The sequence below is a fragment of the Formica exsecta genome, unplaced genomic scaffold (genome assembly GCF_003651465.1).
Source record: "Formica exsecta isolate Colony F162 unplaced genomic scaffold, ASM365146v1 scaffold238, whole genome shotgun sequence".
Lineage (NCBI taxonomy): Eukaryota > Metazoa > Arthropoda > Insecta > Hymenoptera > Formicidae > Formica > Formica exsecta.
In genome coordinates, this window is record NW_021849660.1 from 107538 (window position 1) to 124547 (window position 17010).

The 17010-nt window shown below is 41.4% G+C and overlaps 2 protein-coding genes across 10 annotated transcripts in view; both read right to left on the bottom strand.

Annotated features, from left to right (window-relative positions):
* The window catches only part of LOC115236031, a 16912-nt gene extending 1164 nt beyond the window's left edge, over positions 1-15748 (bottom strand). The window contains exons 1-7 of one of the 6 annotated variants that reach the window (XM_029808221.1): positions 15632-15748; positions 13633-14704; positions 6708-7379; positions 1791-3193; positions 1417-1559; positions 825-984; positions 5-176 (exon numbers count right to left, since the gene is read on the bottom strand). In XM_029808221.1, the coding sequence (XP_029664081.1) occupies positions 5-176; positions 825-984; positions 1417-1559; positions 1791-2005 (690 nt within the window). In that variant the 5' untranslated portion in view covers positions 2006-3193; positions 6708-7379; positions 13633-14704; positions 15632-15748. The other 5 variants (XM_029808218.1, XM_029808216.1, XM_029808220.1 and 2 more) reach the window with 5 other exon arrangements.
* Positions 7556-12936, bottom strand: LOC115236034. 4 transcript variants are annotated; one of them, XM_029808225.1, is made up of 3 exons: positions 12757-12936; positions 8044-9446; positions 7556-7812 (listed from the first exon to the last, which is right to left on the bottom strand). In XM_029808225.1, exons 2-3 carry the CDS (start codon positions 8256-8258, stop codon positions 7623-7625), a joined length of 405 nt encoding a protein of 134 aa, XP_029664085.1. In that variant the 5' UTR covers positions 8259-9446; positions 12757-12936; the 3' UTR covers positions 7556-7622. The 4 variants fall into 4 exon arrangements, with proteins under 4 accessions (XP_029664085.1, XP_029664084.1, XP_029664087.1 ...); XM_029808224.1 differs by having other exon boundaries at positions 12598-12936; XM_029808227.1 differs by lacking the exon at positions 12757-12936 and adding an exon at positions 10311-11017.
* Positions 15749-17010: the final 1262 nt, after the last annotated feature.

The window sequence follows — 17010 nt, forward strand, 5'->3', positions numbered from 1 at the left end:
GCTGAAAGCTGACATCGCTCTCCTGCGACTCCTCTCGCCTGCCGCCCTCGATCGATTCGGTCGAGTACTCGACCTGGATCCAGGGACAAATCGTCGGCGACGATTGCAGCGAGCCCTTGCTTCCGGGTCGGGACAGACGCGGGGAAAGTCGTCTCAATAGCGACACGAGTTTCGATCTAAGACGATACTTTTATCATTCTTAGCGCGGAAAGTGTGATGAAAGAAAAATATAGTGAGAATAATTTTTCAAAATTACATGGAATTTTTTTATCAAGCGTGCCTCTTTTTTTCAAACAGCCTTCAGTGCATAAAATTGAAAATTTTGCAAAACATTTTGACGTATATCTCAATATTTTTATATATATAATCTCGCAATATAAACATCTCTCAAATACGCCAAACAAAAACTACACACCGCGTAGGTTTCAGACATTGCTAATTATTACACGTATGTATAAGTAATTTTCCGCGGCGAGATCCATTTCCGCCGAGTTGTATATGTTCATCGCATGTCTTCCGAACAAACATCGCCAGTTTTTCTTTCAACAAATTAATGGTAAACTCGTAACTCGCGTTTCCCCAGTATTCTCCTCGCTGCGTGTATGACTTCATTGCGATTCACCAGCTACATTCAATACTGAAGTTTCCCTTCCTCTCCCTGTCATTAAACCCGCTGGTTTCCTCTCTTGACTCACTTTACCGTTATACTTTTCTACTCGTCTACCGTGCGAAACAGCGGCCGCCCCGTTTCGAATGAGCTTATTATAAATTATTCGCTTTTGTTGCGTGTGCGCGAAACACGCGAGGCGCGCGAATTAGCATACCTCGTGCTCGGCGTTTGAAGATGATCGGAAGTGAGAGGCGCGCTCCTGGAGAGCTGCTCGGCGCTTCGCGTTGCGTCCCTCCAATGGAGTTGATTGAAGCCGAAAGTGACAGATCTTCCTACTCTCCAGTCCAAGCTGCTACTCTGTCTGGCTTGCAGTTCTGAAAAACCGATTGTATGTGATCCATGCGGGAATTTTAAAAGCCATAAACTTTTAGCATATATACTTTAGTTGCGGCAGAGCGACCTTATACAAATCTCATTTGAACTTTTAGCTATACTTTAGTTGCGGCAGAGCGACCTTATACAAATCTCATTTGCATATTCGCAGGAAACCACGAAATATAATCACATATTATATTTTTTATTTAATTCATATTTTCTATTGATGAAGAATAAAAAAATGCGAATTTTTTAAATAAAAAATAAAATCGATCATATACAAGTGTTATAAGTTTCGAAAAGATTCAAGAGTATAAAAATATTGAGGAGAGGAAAATTTTGTCCGGTAAAATTTAAAAGAAGTCAATTGCTATTGAGTATTTGTCAGCTCCCCCAGTTAATGATTTTATGAGTCACAGTTAATGGATTACCTTGCTCGTTGACGTTCTGGCCGACCCTCCAATCCAGAGAATTACTATTTCTATTCACGCTATAAATGTTATCACAGGATTTGGTGGCAAGGCATGTCGCGTGATGACGACGTCTCAGCAGTCTTGATACTGGTCCCAAGTTTCTACAAAAAAATTCAACATTTCTTAGGTCTACGTTTTACCTTGCATAAAAAAAAAGAGATTTTACAAACGACGCCTATGCCTTATCAGTATATAACGTAAAGTAATATATCAAAGCACATGATAAAAAAAAAATCGATCGAATGTTATCTCGGTAAAACTGATTTCGCTCTATCGCGATAAGAAGATATTCCATCTTTCGCGATAGAGCGATCGAATGAAAATGTACTAACTTCTTGAAGCGTCGCGTCTGCTCGATCGGCGGCTTGTTCTCGGCGGTCGGTCCGCTGGCCGCTTCCGGTTCCGGGCAGTAAGTGCCCACTCGCACGTGGCTGTATGTAGCGCGCAGCTGCACCCCGTCCAGCGGCCGGAAGTTGCTCCGCTCGATGGACGAGACGCGCACGATCTCGATCTTCGGCCGCGCCTCACCTCCGCTTTTCCTCTCCATGATCGACTGTTGTAGCGGCGTCGTCCTCCCTCGTCGTCGACGACGAAATCCACCGACGCGTCGAGAGTTCAATTGCTCTCGACCTTATTGCTCGTTCGATCCTCCCACATCATATCTCTCCGCATCACGGAGGGAAACCGCTGCGTCACGTCAAAGCCTTCGACATCACCTCGTACTTGTCTTCCTTATCTCTCTTCCGACTACGCTCGCACCTTACTATTTCGCGTCGTAAAATCTACTCTTTCCACTCGCTTTTACGACCCACCGTAATCATAGGAGACCAGAGAAAAATACGTTGATACACGAAATATTCGCGTATAAAGTCGCGTGTAAAACTGGAAATTCAAAGCCTACGATTTTTCATTTATATCGACGGTAGAAAAGAGATGCGCGAAGATTATTTCGATGCACGGTACACGTTCACCGTGGTATGCTTTTTCGAATTACAATGTCTCGATCGGAATGATCGACGAGATGATCGCGTTCGTCCTCGTGTCTTCTTGACACTATCCACGTGCGCAACGCTACGTCGCGGATCTCACGGTTGACAGTCGCCGCTTCGATCTTCCTCGCGCGAGAAGTCGAATTGCGATTGAATTATCTCGATCTCGTGATCCTTTTGGTGTTCGGCGATATCACAATGGGTGGTTGCTTTTATCGGACCGACGAGCGCGTTCGATTCACCAGCACGCACGCCCCGCCCTCGTTCGCTTCACTTCGCTCTCCTTTTCTCTCTCCCTTCTCTTTTTCCTTCTCCTTCTCTCTCTCCCTGCGTCGCGAGCCAGGAGGGAGAAAAAAATGCGCGGATCACGTTCATTCATCCCACGGAGAATGATACGACGTAATTATCACGCTTCGCGATCGCGACGCACGCGAGCGAGCGAGCGTGCACACACGCCCGTGCTAATTGAAATGTTCACGCGTGGTGCGTGTGCATGTCGCGAGATATATCTCGCCGTTTCTAGCACTTTTCAAATTAACGTTTCTGGATTATGTCATTGCACTCACACAGACTCACATTGACACTTACAACCATTCTCTCGACTATGTCTTTTTTTTTGTAAAAAAAACAGTTCTGCGAAGTTCACCAGACATTTCCAAGTCTATTCTTACTTCCGGCAAATGGTAGTCGATACTTTCCGGATTGACACGAACATATCGACACATTGTTTCCACCTGTATCACTTCCTTTTGCAGAAAAATAAGAGGAAAAAGTAAATTGAAAAAACATGGTATTTAATATAATGATATATAATACTCTAATAAATACTCGTAAACTATTTTAAACTGTGTCAACGTTGGATGTTAAAACTGCGTAGATTCCTCGTTATTAAACAAGATATTATATTAAAGATATAAATATTGTTTGCACGCTACGTAAATTTTACAATTTTGCATAGAGATCAATATTTCAATGTGCCTCTTTATATATAGAAAGATCGACGTATTTAAAAAAAAAAAAAGATTATTCCTTGCTTAATTAAACATTTGTATGAGTTTTTTTCGCGACGTAAAAACTCTGCTTTAATTATACACGCAATTACATCACGACTTGGCACATGTAAACGCGTATGGACGCGCTTAATTATAATATTTCTGCGCGCGTGTATATTGTTTCGCGATTGGAAAATCGAGCTCGGATATCAGACGTCCTGCATGACTACTGTTCAAAACGATAACCACACAGTGAATGCGACTATTCACTATTCACATGACACGCGGTCCATCATGTCTCTCTTTTCTCCCTGTTTTATTTCTCTATCTGGAACGCGGCTTCCCCCTCTTTGCCCATAAAATGTAACGACGTTCGTCCGTCCGACCCAAATCGCGGCGCGCCACCTCGAATAATGCAAATCAATCGACGCCGATCGAATTAATTTCAAGCGATGACGATGTCCCCTCGGTTTTTCGCGGGCGAGATCCCATGCGAGAGATGTAACACGATGTCCAGCGAAACATTGGCGATTTTACATATTTTTAGTCTAAAAACATGATCCTGATTTTATAATTAAAAAAAATTAATATATTAATTTTATATTATTAGATTCTTACTCCCTCTCTTATTTTTATTGTGGCGCTACTCTGATAACGCGTCGATAATCTTGCTCGATCAGGCATTTAACCGTTGACTTTTTTTAATATTTGCACTTGAGCGATTTTTTTGGAAAACAAGGGGCCGCCATTATAAACGTATTGCGTTTACAACATTGAAATGTCCAGTATAGTTGAGACAATTATTTGAAAATATCTTTCTTTGCAGAATTCCGATTTCTTTCGGAAGATGCGTCGAAGTGTCTCTTTTAGCCCGTGTCCCAATTCCCTTCTTCTCTCGTTCCGCAGAAATTCTATGGTACACTCGTATTCGAAAAGGTCAGACGAGTATGCTCTAAAATCGCGTGTTAAAGGGCTAAATTTATCCGCGAGGACGACACACGGGCGCGGGCGCGCGGCGAAGTCCGGTTTCCCTCCATCTTTCGACGTCAACGATTCAACCGGCATGGAATTTCTGTAGAAACCAAACGGGAAAAGGTCACCGACACGCCAGAATTGGATTGTGAATTTAATTGCGCCGTGAACATAATATCGCAAGAGCGGAATTACATTGGTGGGACGATGTGGAATGCGTTTCCGCGTCTTCCTTTCCGCGCACGGATGCAAGTTGCATCATCTCGCAAGGTCAATATTCAAATACGAGTATACGAGTATACTAGTTCGCCTCGAGAATAATACCGAGGAATTCAAGCTCTTTCAATTCGCGCGTTGCATACATACGTGTCTTGCAATCTGCATAAATGCGTTCAGATGATAAATACGTTTCTTTCAATTAAATCCACTGACGTTGGCATCGTTTATTTCTATAATTGCGCCTCGTTCGCAAAGAGAGTATACTTCTCAGGTTTTTTAAGCGCACTTCTTTGAAGAAGGGCTCTTCCGGCTCGGCTGTTTCTAATTGAAAATGACTTATCTCGCAACGATGAACTTCGTTTTATTTCTACTTGGAATTCGAGTCAGTGCTTTTTTTAATTGCATCATCGCTGAAAACGGTTCAAGTAGAACGGCAAAAAAAGAAGGGAATTTTTTTCTCGCGAGGATCGCGACGTTTAATCCAATGGGAATGAATCTGTGCAACGTTAAATTAGCCGGTGTTAATCGACGACGAATGCCTGAAAAGTCGTTTGCGGAATGAAGCTACTGTGTTAACGATTGTAGGCGAGCCGTTAATGCGGTGAGTTTAAATCGATGCTTTTCGACGCGTCATTTTTTTTTATGTCTCGCTCTGTTTATAAGAATCAGACGAGAGACTGAGAAAATTTAAAACTCTTCAAACAAGGTTTCCAGTATGAGGTAAAGACAGATGAAAAATCAAAATAAATTTTCAAAATTACGAAGATATGAGGGAGGGGACTTGGATTATTATATCTCAATCAGATATATAATAATCTAGGTTCACACATACATATTTTCATAATTTTTGATCAAATTTTACTCATATTACATTTCTCTACAAAATCTCAAATGTCGCTCGTTCATTTCATGATAAAATTAGAACATGGACAAACTGTTGAAAAAAGGCTGACTCGAGAATTTTTTTATCCGCGAGAGGTATAATAATTGCAGCATAATACTTCTATGAAGTCTCGTTGCGGACTGCAAGTCTTTTAAAACGGATTGCGAAGCAGTACAGCGTGAAGAAACGAGTTTGTTGTTGCGCGCTGCTTGCGTTTGCCATTTTGACTACCGGCTTCAGGAATGGCAGCAGCTTCGTCGCTGCCATTTACGACCAAGGGATTCAGATGCGCTAAATTAATGAGTCGCACAAAGGAAGGAGACTATTGTGCTAGACTGTATCGCGAGGTTGCATCGCGTTACGACGTGGGCGTGAGGATTTCGAAAGGCGCGGTCTGATCATGTACGAGTGGAAACTACTGCGCGACTTAAACGTGACTAAACGGTGAGCCGCGAACTAACATTTACGCGCGAATACCAATGTTGTTTTTATCAGCCTTATCGTGGAGGATCTCCAGAACATCGTTCAGCGATGTCTCGTGTATAATTCGAATCGTTGGATCGTAACGAAACGGAAAACCCCGTTACTTTGAGGTATATTTTTAGAGCTACAAAGCTATATTAAATCTGTCCCAATATCATTTTTTATATTTCGAAACGCGGAAGTAAAAAGACGTAAGAGAAAGACAAAAATAAGTTAGCCAATATTCGAAATAGATGAGACAACTGCAATCACACAATATCCATTAACATCGACGAAATTAATCGTAAGATATATGTACGTATAAACGAGAAACACTCGATTTTTCAAGGACTCTAAATATATATTTACATATAAACGTGGAGCACTGTGCGGAGAAAACACTGTGCGCGTAAGATGAGGGGAAAAAGTAGCCGCGAGAAATTAACGTTGAAGAAATTAGATGTCGGACGAACAAGCCGTTGAATTTTTAAGGGTCTCAAATATAAATGTGTCAACGGAGAACCGCACATTTATACCGTAGGCGTCGGCCGCTCTACGTCCACGCTCCGCGCGTCGTCGGGATTCACTGGTGCGCCGCGTCGCTCCGCTCCAAGCCACGCGCGCGACGAGCGGAGGAAGGGGAATGGAGCTCTCCGTCAGCTCTATTACACATCGGTGGCTTTTTGGAGCGCTGAAGAAAAATGTGTAATTAAAGCGTAGCTACCTATGTACCTGTGTGCCGGCGAGACGATGATGAGGGAGGATTGCGCGCGCGCAAGCTCAAGCCGAAGCTGTCCATTGTATCCCATACGAAATTCTCCGATGGCCCTTGTTTTCCTTTTTTTTTTGTTTGCGACTGTCACACGATGAAATAATACAAAGTGCTCAAAAGCAGACCACGTTCTGTCTACCATATTTTTCATCTAAGAATTTTAGATGAAAATTATAAAGATGTATAATATTGAATCTGGTGACAAATCTCACGCTATTCCTTAGATATTTCGTAGAATACACTCTTTAAAAGATTTATAATTCGCTGTAAAATTCAAGACAGAAATTTATTTATAATTATATATACTGCATCTCTCTTACTTTATCTAATATGCATGTATTTTATATACATATATACTTTAATTCTTCAAATATATATAATACAGCATTATAGATTTCTATCACAAATTATATATATCATACATTACTTAAATTAGATTATAAAAGAAAAACTGATCACAGAGTTCATAGATGCATATAGTAATTCGTTAAATCTAAAAATAGAAATTAATGTTAATCCTTTCAAAATACACGATAAGTATATGTTTTATCTATCGCCTTTATTGACGATAGATCGGTCCTTCCGGGTGGAAAATGCTGCAATGGCGATATGGGCGGTTTTTATTGAAGTACCTGCTGCGCATTATTTTCATATTCGCAGGAAACCACGAAATATAATCACATATTATATTTTTTATTTAATTCATATTTTCTATTGATGAAAAATAAAAAAATGCGAATTTTTTAAATAAAAAATAAAATCGATCATATACAAGTGTTATAAGTTTCGAAAAGATTCAAGAGTATAAAAATATTGAGGAGAGGAAAATTTTGTCCGGTAAAATTTAAAAGAAGTCAATTGCTATTGAGTATTTGTCAGCTCCCCCAGTTAATGATTTTATGAGTCACAGTTAATGGATTACCTTGCTCGTTGACGTTCTGGCCGACCCTCCAATCCAGAGAATTACTATTTCTATTCACGCTATAAATGTTATCACAGGATTTGGTGGCAAGGCATGTCGCGTGATGACGACGTCTCAGCAGTCTTGATACTGGTCCCAAGTTTCTACAAAAAAATTCAACATTTCTTAGGTCTACGTTTTACCTTGCATAAAAAAAAAGAGATTTTACAAACGACGCCTATGCCTTATCAGTATATAACGTAAAGTAATATATCAAAGCACATGATAAAAAAAAAATCGATCGAATGTTATCTCGGTAAAACTGATTTCGCTCTATCGCGATAAGAAGATATTCCATCTTTCGCGATAGAGCGATCGAATGAAAATGTACTAACTTCTTGAAGCGTCGCGTCTGCTCGATCGGCGGCTTGTTCTCGGCGGTCGGTCCGCTGGCCGCTTCCGGTTCCGGGCAGTAAGTGCCCACTCGCACGTGGCTGTATGTAGCGCGCAGCTGCACCCCGTCCAGCGGCCGGAAGTTGCTCCGCTCGATGGACGAGACGCGCACGATCTCGATCTTCGGCCGCGCCTCACCTCCGCTTTTCCTCTCCATGATCGACTGTTGTAGCGGCGTCGTCCTCCCTCGTCGTCGACGACGAAATCCACCGACGCGTCGAGAGTTCAATTGCTCTCGACCTTATTGCTCGTTCGATCCTCCCACATCATATCTCTCCGCATCACGGAGGGAAACCGCTGCGTCACGTCAAAGCCTTCGACATCACCTCGTACTTGTCTTCCTTATCTCTCTTCCGACTACGCTCGCACCTTACTATTTCGCGTCGTAAAATCTACTCTTTCCACTCGCTTTTACGACCCACCGTAATCATAGGAGACCAGAGAAAAATACGTTGATACACGAAATATTCGCGTATAAAGTCGCGTGTAAAACTGGAAATTCAAAGCCTACGATTTTTCATTTATATCGACGGTAGAAAAGAGATGCGCGAAGATTATTTCGATGCACGGTACACGTTCACCGTGGTATGCTTTTTCGAATTACAATGTCTCGATCGGAATGATCGACGAGATGATCGCGTTCGTCCTCGTGTCTTCTTGACACTATCCACGTGCGCAACGCTACGTCGCGGATCTCACGGTTGACAGTCGCCGCTTCGATCTTCCTCGCGCGAGAAGTCGAATTGCGATTGAATTATCTCGATCTCGTGATCCTTTTGGTGTTTGGCGATATCACAATGGGTGGTTGCTTTTATCGGACCGACGAGCGCGTTCGATTCACCAGCACGCACGCCCCGCCCTCGTTCGCTTCACTTCGCTCTCCTTTTCTCTCTCCCTTCTCTTTTTCCTTCTCCTTCTCTCTCTCCCTGCGTCGCGAGCCAGGAGGGAGAAAAAAATGCGCGGATCACGTTCATTCATCCCACGGAGAATGATACGACGTAATTATCACGCTTCGCGATCGCGACGCACGCGAGCGAGCGAGCGTGCACACACGCCCGTGCTAATTGAAATGTTCACGCGTGGTGCGTGTGCATGTCGCGAGATATATCTCGCCGTTTCTAGCACTTTTCAAATTAACGTTTCTGGATTATGTCATTGCACTCACACAGACTCACATTGACACTTACAACCATTCTCTCGACTATGTCTTTTTTTTTGTAAAAAAAACAGTTCTGCGAAGTTCACCAGACATTTCCAAGTCTATTCTTACTTCCGGCAAATGGTAGTCGATACTTTCCGGATTGACACGAACATATCGACACATTGTTTCCACCTGTATCACTTCCTTTTGCAGAAAAATAAGAGGAAAAAGTAAATTGAAAAAACATGGTATTTAATATAATGATATATAATACTCTAATAAATACTCGTAAACTATTTTAAACTGTGTCAACGTTGGATGTTAAAACTGCGTAGATTCCTCGTTATTAAACAAGATATTATATTAAAGATATAAATATTGTTTGCACGCTACGTAAATTTTACAATTTTGCATAGAGATCAATATTTCAATGTGCCTCTTTATATATAGAAAGATCGACGTATTTAAAAAAAAAAAAAGATTATTCCTTGCTTAATTAAACATTTGTATGAGTTTTTTTCGCGACGTAAAAACTCTGCTTTAATTATACACGCAATTACATCACGACTTGGCACATGTAAACGCGTATGGACGCGCTTAATTATAATATTTCTGCGCGCGTGTATATTGTTTCGCGATTGGAAAATCGAGCTCGGATATCAGACGTCCTGCATGACTACTGTTCAAAACGATAACCACACAGTGAATGCGACTATTCACTATTCACATGACACGCGGTCCATCATGTCTCTCTTTTCTCCCTGTTTTATTTCTCTATCTGGAACGCGGCTTCCCCCTCTTTGCCCATAAAATGTAACGACGTTCGTCCGTCCGACCCAAATCGCGGCGCGCCACCTCGAATAATGCAAATCAATCGACGCCGATCGAATTAATTTGAAGCGATGACGATGTCCCCTCGGTTTTTCGCGGGCGAGATCCCATGCGAGAGATGTAACACGATGTCCAGCGAAACATTGGCGATTTTACATATTTTTAGTCTAAAAACATGATCCTGATTTTATAATTAAAAAAAATTAATATATTAATTTTATATTATTAGATTCTTACTCCCTCTCTTATTTTTATTGTGGCGCTACTCTGATAACGCGTCGATAATCTTGCTCGATCAGGCATTTAACCGTTGACTTTTTTTAATATTTGCACTTGAGCGATTTTTTTGGAAAACAAGGGGCCGCCATTATAAACGTATTGCGTTTACAACATTGAAATGTCCAGTATAGTTGAGACAATTATTTGAAAATATCTTTCTTTGCAGAATTCCGATTTCTTTCGGAAGATGCGTCGAAGTGTCTCTTTTAGCCCGTGTCCCAATTCCCTTCTTCTCTCGTTCCGCAGAAATTCTATGGTACACTCGTATTCGAAAAGGTCAGACGAGTATGCTCTAAAATCGCGTGTTAAAGGGCTAAATTTATCCGCGAGGACGACACACGGGCGCGGGCGCGCGGCGAAGTCCGGTTTCCCTCCATCTTTCGACGTCAACGATTCAACCGGCATGGAATTTCTGTAGAAACCAAACGGGAAAAGGTCACCGACACGCCAGAATTGGATTGTGAATTTAATTGCGCCGTGAACATAATATCGCAAGAGCGGAATTACATTGGTGGGACGATGTGGAATGCGTTTCCGCGTCTTCCTTTCCGCGCACGGATGCAAGTTGCATCATCTCGCAAGGTCAATATTCAAATACGAGTATACGAGTATACTAGTTCGCCTCGAGAATAATACCGAGGAATTCAAGCTCTTTCAATTCGCGCGTTGCATACATACGTGTCTTGCAATCTGCATAAATGCGTTCAGATGATAAATACGTTTCTTTCAATTAAATCCACTGACGTTGGCATCGTTTATTTCTATAATTGCGCCTCGTTCGCAAAGAGAGTATACTTCTCAGGTTTTTTAAGCGCACTTCTTTGAAGAAGGGCTCTTCCGGCTCGGCTGTTTCTAATTGAAAATGACTTATCTCGCAACGATGAACTTCGTTTTATTTCTACTTGGAATTCGAGTCAGTGCTTTTTTTAATTGCATCATCGCTGAAAACGGTTCAAGTAGAACGGCAAAAAAAGAAGGGAATTTTTTTCTCGCGAGGATCGCGACGTTTAATCCAATGGGAATGAATCTGTGCAACGTTAAATTAGCCGGTGTTAATCGACGACGAATGCCTGAAAAGTCGTTTGCGGAATGAAGCTACTGTGTTAACGATTGTAGGCGAGCCGTTAATGCGGTGAGTTTAAATCGATGCTTTTCGACGCGTCATTTTTTTTTATGTCTCGCTCTGTTTATAAGAATCAGACGAGAGACTGAGAAAATTTAAAACTCTTCAAACAAGGTTTCCAGTATGAGGTAAAGACAGATGAAAAATCAAAATAAATTTTCAAAATTACGAAGATATGAGGGAGGGGACTTGGATTATTATATCTCAATCAGATATATAATAATCTAGGTTCACACATACATATTTTCATAATTTTTGATCAAATTTTACTCATATTACATTTCTCTACAAAATCTCAAATGTCGCTCGTTCATTTCATGATAAAATTAGAACATGGACAAACTGTTGAAAAAAGGCTGACTCGAGAATTTTTTTATCCGCGAGAGGTATAATAATTGCAGCATAATACTTCTATGAAGTCTCGTTGCGGACTGCAAGTCTTTTAAAACGGATTGCGAAGCAGTACAGCGTGAAGAAACGAGTTTGTTGTTGCGCGCTGCTTGCGTTTGCCATTTTGACTACCGGCTTCAGGAATGGCAGCAGCTTCGTCGCTGCCATTTACGACCAAGGGATTCAGATGCGCTAAATTAATGAGTCGCACAAAGGAAGGAGACTATTGTGCTAGACTGTATCGCGAGGTTGCATCGCGTTACGACGTGGGCGTGAGGATTTCGAAAGGCGCGGTCTGATCATGTACGAGTGGAAACTACTGCGCGACTTAAACGTGACTAAACGGTGAGCCGCGAACTAACATTTACGCGCGAATACCAATGTTGTTTTTATCAGCCTTATCGTGGAGGATCTCCAGAACATCGTTCAGCGATGTCTCGTGTATAATTCGAATCGTTGGATCGTAACGAAACGGAAAACCCCGTTACTTTGAGGTATATTTTTAGAGCTACAAAGCTATATTAAATCTGTCCCAATATCATTTTTTATATTTCGAAACGCGGAAGTAAAAAGACGTAAGAGAAAGACAAAAATAAGTTAGCCAATATTCGAAATAGATGAGACAACTGCAATCACACAATATCCATTAACATCGACGAAATTAATCGTAAGATATATGTACGTATAAACGAGAAACACTCGATTTTTCAAGGACTCTAAATATATATTTACATATAAACGTGGAGCACTGTGCGGAGAAAACACTGTGCGCGTAAGATGAGGGGAAAAAGTAGCCGCGAGAAATTAACGTTGAAGAAATTAGATGTCGGACGAACAAGCCGTTGAATTTTTAAGGGTCTCAAATATAAATGTGTCAACGGAGAACCGCACATTTATACCGTAGGCGTCGGCCGCTCTACGTCCACGCTCCGCGCGTCGTCGGGATTCACTGGTGCGCCGCGTCGCTCCGCTCCAAGCCACGCGCGCGACGAGCGGAGGAAGGGGAATGGAGCTCTCCGTCAGCTCTATTACACATCGGTGGCTTTTTGGAGCGCTGAAGAAAAATGTGTAATTAAAGCGTAGCTACCTATGTACCTGTGTGCCGGCGAGACGATGATGAGGGAGGATTGCGCGCGCGCAAGCTCAAGCCGAAGCTGTCCATTGTATCCCATACGAAATTCTCCGATGGCCCTTGTTTTCCTTTTTTTTTTGTTTGCGACTGTCACACGATGAAATAATACAAAGTGCTCAAAAGCAGACCACGTTCTGTCTACCATATTTTTCATCTAAGAATTTTAGATGAAAATTATAAAGATGTATAATATTGAATCTGGTGACAAATCTCACGCTATTCCTTAGATATTTCGTAGAATACACTCTTTAAAAGATTTATAATTCGCTGTAAAATTCAAGACAGAAATTTATTTATAATTATATATACTGCATCTCTCTTACTTTATCTAATATGCATGTATTTTATATACATATATACTTTAATTCTTCAAATATATATAATACAGCATTATAGATTTCTATCACAAATTATATATATCATACATTACTTAAATTAGATTATAAAAGAAAAACTGATCACAGAGTTCATAGATGCATATAGTAATTCGTTAAATCTAAAAATAGAAATTAATGTTAATCCTTTCAAAATACACGATAAGTATATGTTTTATCTATCGCCTTTATTGACGATAGATCGGTCCTTCCGGGTGGAAAATGCTGCAATGGCGATATGGGCGGTTTTTATTGAAGTACCTGCTGCGCATTTGCCAAGGCTATGATAAGCAATTTTAAATCGTTATATGTGACGTTTATCGGCGTGGCTCGTCGCCACGCCGCTTTGATGCGTTATTTCGTCTCGTCTATCGAGCGCACGCCCCACAACGGGCTTTCCATTTCTGTTCTTATATGAAAACAATGTGCTCGTAACGCGAACACACTAATACTATAATCTGTATTCTCCATAAATTATATGAATCCGTTTTGTATATTACGTACAACGTCCCATCCAGGAAAATGCACGTTTTCCCGTTATCTCGGGTACTAAATTGCAACTGTCAAACTTTAATTCGCATCGAATTTCTATCATTTTCCGTGTGAAAAGCCTATCTGTTTACACGTATTTAGTTACATTTGTATCTGTTACATATAGAAATAAAAAGGGAAAAAGTGAGAGAAATTGAATATCAATATACGCGAAATCCCGTCAGCCGAAGAACCAGAGAATATATTACATACATGAAAATCTCGTAAAACACAAATATAATATCATTACAACTTGTCAGATAAGTACATTGTGCAATATTCTCTAACAAAGAGATCAATATAGAATAAGTTCGTGACAGTTAAATTAAATTCTAAAAAATTAAATGCTAGCTTCTTTTCTGTTTTTATTTAGAACGAGAAATGTAGAATAAATAAAGAATATATATTTATATGCTCTTTTTTCAATATCACGAAAGAAGAAAAATTGCGTAGATACTTACTTTAAGAATAAGTTATCCATTGCGAGACCGATGAACCGAATGTGTATAAGGACCTTTTCATTAATCGGCGGAATAATCGACCCGTTTACTTTTATCGGAGCACCCACTCGTTCAGAGTCCGCATCTCTCGCGGATATAGAGAGAGCGAAATGTACCGTAAATAAATCCATTATCTGTGATCATCTTCAACTGATCACCGCACGAGATTCCCCTCCTTCTTCGCCATCACCCGTAATAATTTTACGAAACGGGCCGAGTTCCGGGGACGGTCGCGAAAATATTTTCGCAACCGATGCGGAGAGAGAGAATTCTGCGGCGCGACACACTCGCGAGATCCTGTCCTGAAATATACCGCGCGTGTAACACGTGTTTTCACGGCGTTAATAAAACGCGCGTGCCGATCTTACGTCAAACACGCGTCGTTTCCGAAAAAACGAAGAATCGCTTGTTTTACTCAGATTTTTACGCGAAAGCAGCGAAACGATAAAGTATCTAAAAAATACTACAAATCTGTAAGAACTTTTAATATAAAAGAATAATAGAAAATATCGTTTCTTATTATTGTGCTAATAAAAAGCACAACGATAAATAATTAAGATCCTATAGATACGATATAATATTAATACGCGCAGTTATGAGACAATTAAGGAACTAAACGATAATAGAGTAAGTTGTAAAATGTTTCGACGAAAAAATGAGAGAGATAAGTGAATGACGGGTACTTAATTCCGATCAAAAAGTCATGCGTATCTGATAACATTCGTATTACTCAAGATCTGATTTTAAAGAGAACTCTAATATTTCGCATGCAAATTACAAACCCTAGACGCCCTAGACCCTACGCTACATTGCTCGTGGAATGTTGTATCATGTGTCGCGCATGCTGGAAACCACTGCAGCAACGGACACAGCATCGTCGTCGTCAGCAAGGCAAATCAAATATAGTATTTTTGAAGCCGAGAACACGCGCGAAGCGAACTTAGAAGTTTCTACTAACTGAAGAGTCTGTATCTAATGTTTCTAATGCTGATATCGCTCGTCAAAGTGAGTTGTCGAGCAAAATCCGCGACACGACGTGAAATAGATATATATATATGTACCGAAGTATTCAGAATGCGTTAAAAAATCCGGAAATTGTGCATTCAGAATATATAGATGTAAAGACATTAAAAAAAAAAAAATGGGACGAGAGACGACGAATTTCAGAGATACGATACAAACTCATTCAGTGCGTTGCCCCGACGCGCGTCCCGCCTCGAGATACGTACATCAGTATCGCGACGACGCACTTCGCGGTATCCTGCGGCGACGTCATCGAGGGATGATGCTGTTTGCTGGGTCCTACCGGTAGATCGACAGCCAGACGGTGGCCGCCCTCCCGCGAGTCGCCGATATGAAGGATGAGACGCTCAACTCTTTCGGGACACCCCCTGGAGGGATACACACCCTCGTTGGCGTTCACTTGGCGAGATACCGTAAACACTGTCGTTCCGCGGATGGACCTCCGGATATCGCGAACGTTTCCGGGAACGACGGTTCTCTTTCTCCGTCGAGATGTGTATGTATGTTTATGTGTGCGCCGCTCTATTTATGTATGTATAAAAGGCGCGTCGTGCGCAAAACAATTCTCTTTCTCTGCTCTGTCCGGAGTGTTGTTCTCTCGGGAAAGCCGCAAATAGTTCTCTCTCGCGAATATAGACTGGGTTTTTACATACGTCCCTCTTTTTTGGCGGGAGAGGCAGAGACGGTGGTACACACTGTGAAGAGCGAAAGACGGACGGGGAGAGGCAGAGATGGAGAGCGAGAGAAGAAGAGAGAGGAAGTGTGTATGGGGGCACCCCTCCTCGCCTCCTTCTCTGCTCGTTGGCCCTCCCGCCTCTGGTACTTCGATCGCGACCATCCGCGGGATGCTGTCGACTACTGCACGAGATGCGCCGAGAAAATCCCTACGTTCTCCGTGCCCCTCCCGGCTTCGCGGGCTATCTCGTTGCACGGGCCTGCGCTCTCCGGATGACGTCGCACGGCGACGACGTCGTCGCGACGCTCGCGCCGAGACGCCTCGGTGCGCTTCGGCCAAATTGCGACATTGTTTTTATATCTCTATAGAAGAAAAGTATAGAGAATGAAATGATGTAATAGAATTGTTGTAATAGAGTTATTATCTTGGAATTAAAATATTATGTATTATAAGATTATCTTGGAATAGAGTCACACAAACGTTCGTGACGCATAAGAATTAAAGATAATCGGCCGAAATCGATGCGCACCGCATATTAAGAAAGCACTCGCCACATCGTGGTTCATTTAATCTTTATTTCATATTTGTACACGCCCTTAGCATGCCACATACAATCAATATAATACAGTCCAACGCAGCCAAGGTAGAAGTAAAATACAAAAAATATATATATTTATATATTTATATATATATTTATATATGTATACTCTACGCCGAGAGATATTATTGTTACCACGATGTGTGTGTGTTATAACGTTGAATATATTAGATGGGTAGTAGCTAAGAGTATAATACAAAGAAGAGTGCTGTGGATACGGTAGGACACGTAATTCGGATTGAATGTGGTGCGATTTCGTGCGGATCGCAAGGGATCTTTTACGGGCTTGGCAATCTATCTCTCTCTTTCTT

Bases quoted from the DNA above. Each gene is read 5' to 3' on its own strand.
- LOC115236034 (XM_029808225.1), bottom strand. From the start codon at position 8,258: ATGGAGAGGAAAAGCGGAGGTGAGGCGCGGCCGAAGATCGAGATCGTG. The intron at 7,813-8,043 runs GTTAGTACATTT...ATTTTTTTGTAG, and splicing joins CAGACGCGACGCTTCAAGAA to AAACTTGGGACCAGTATCAA.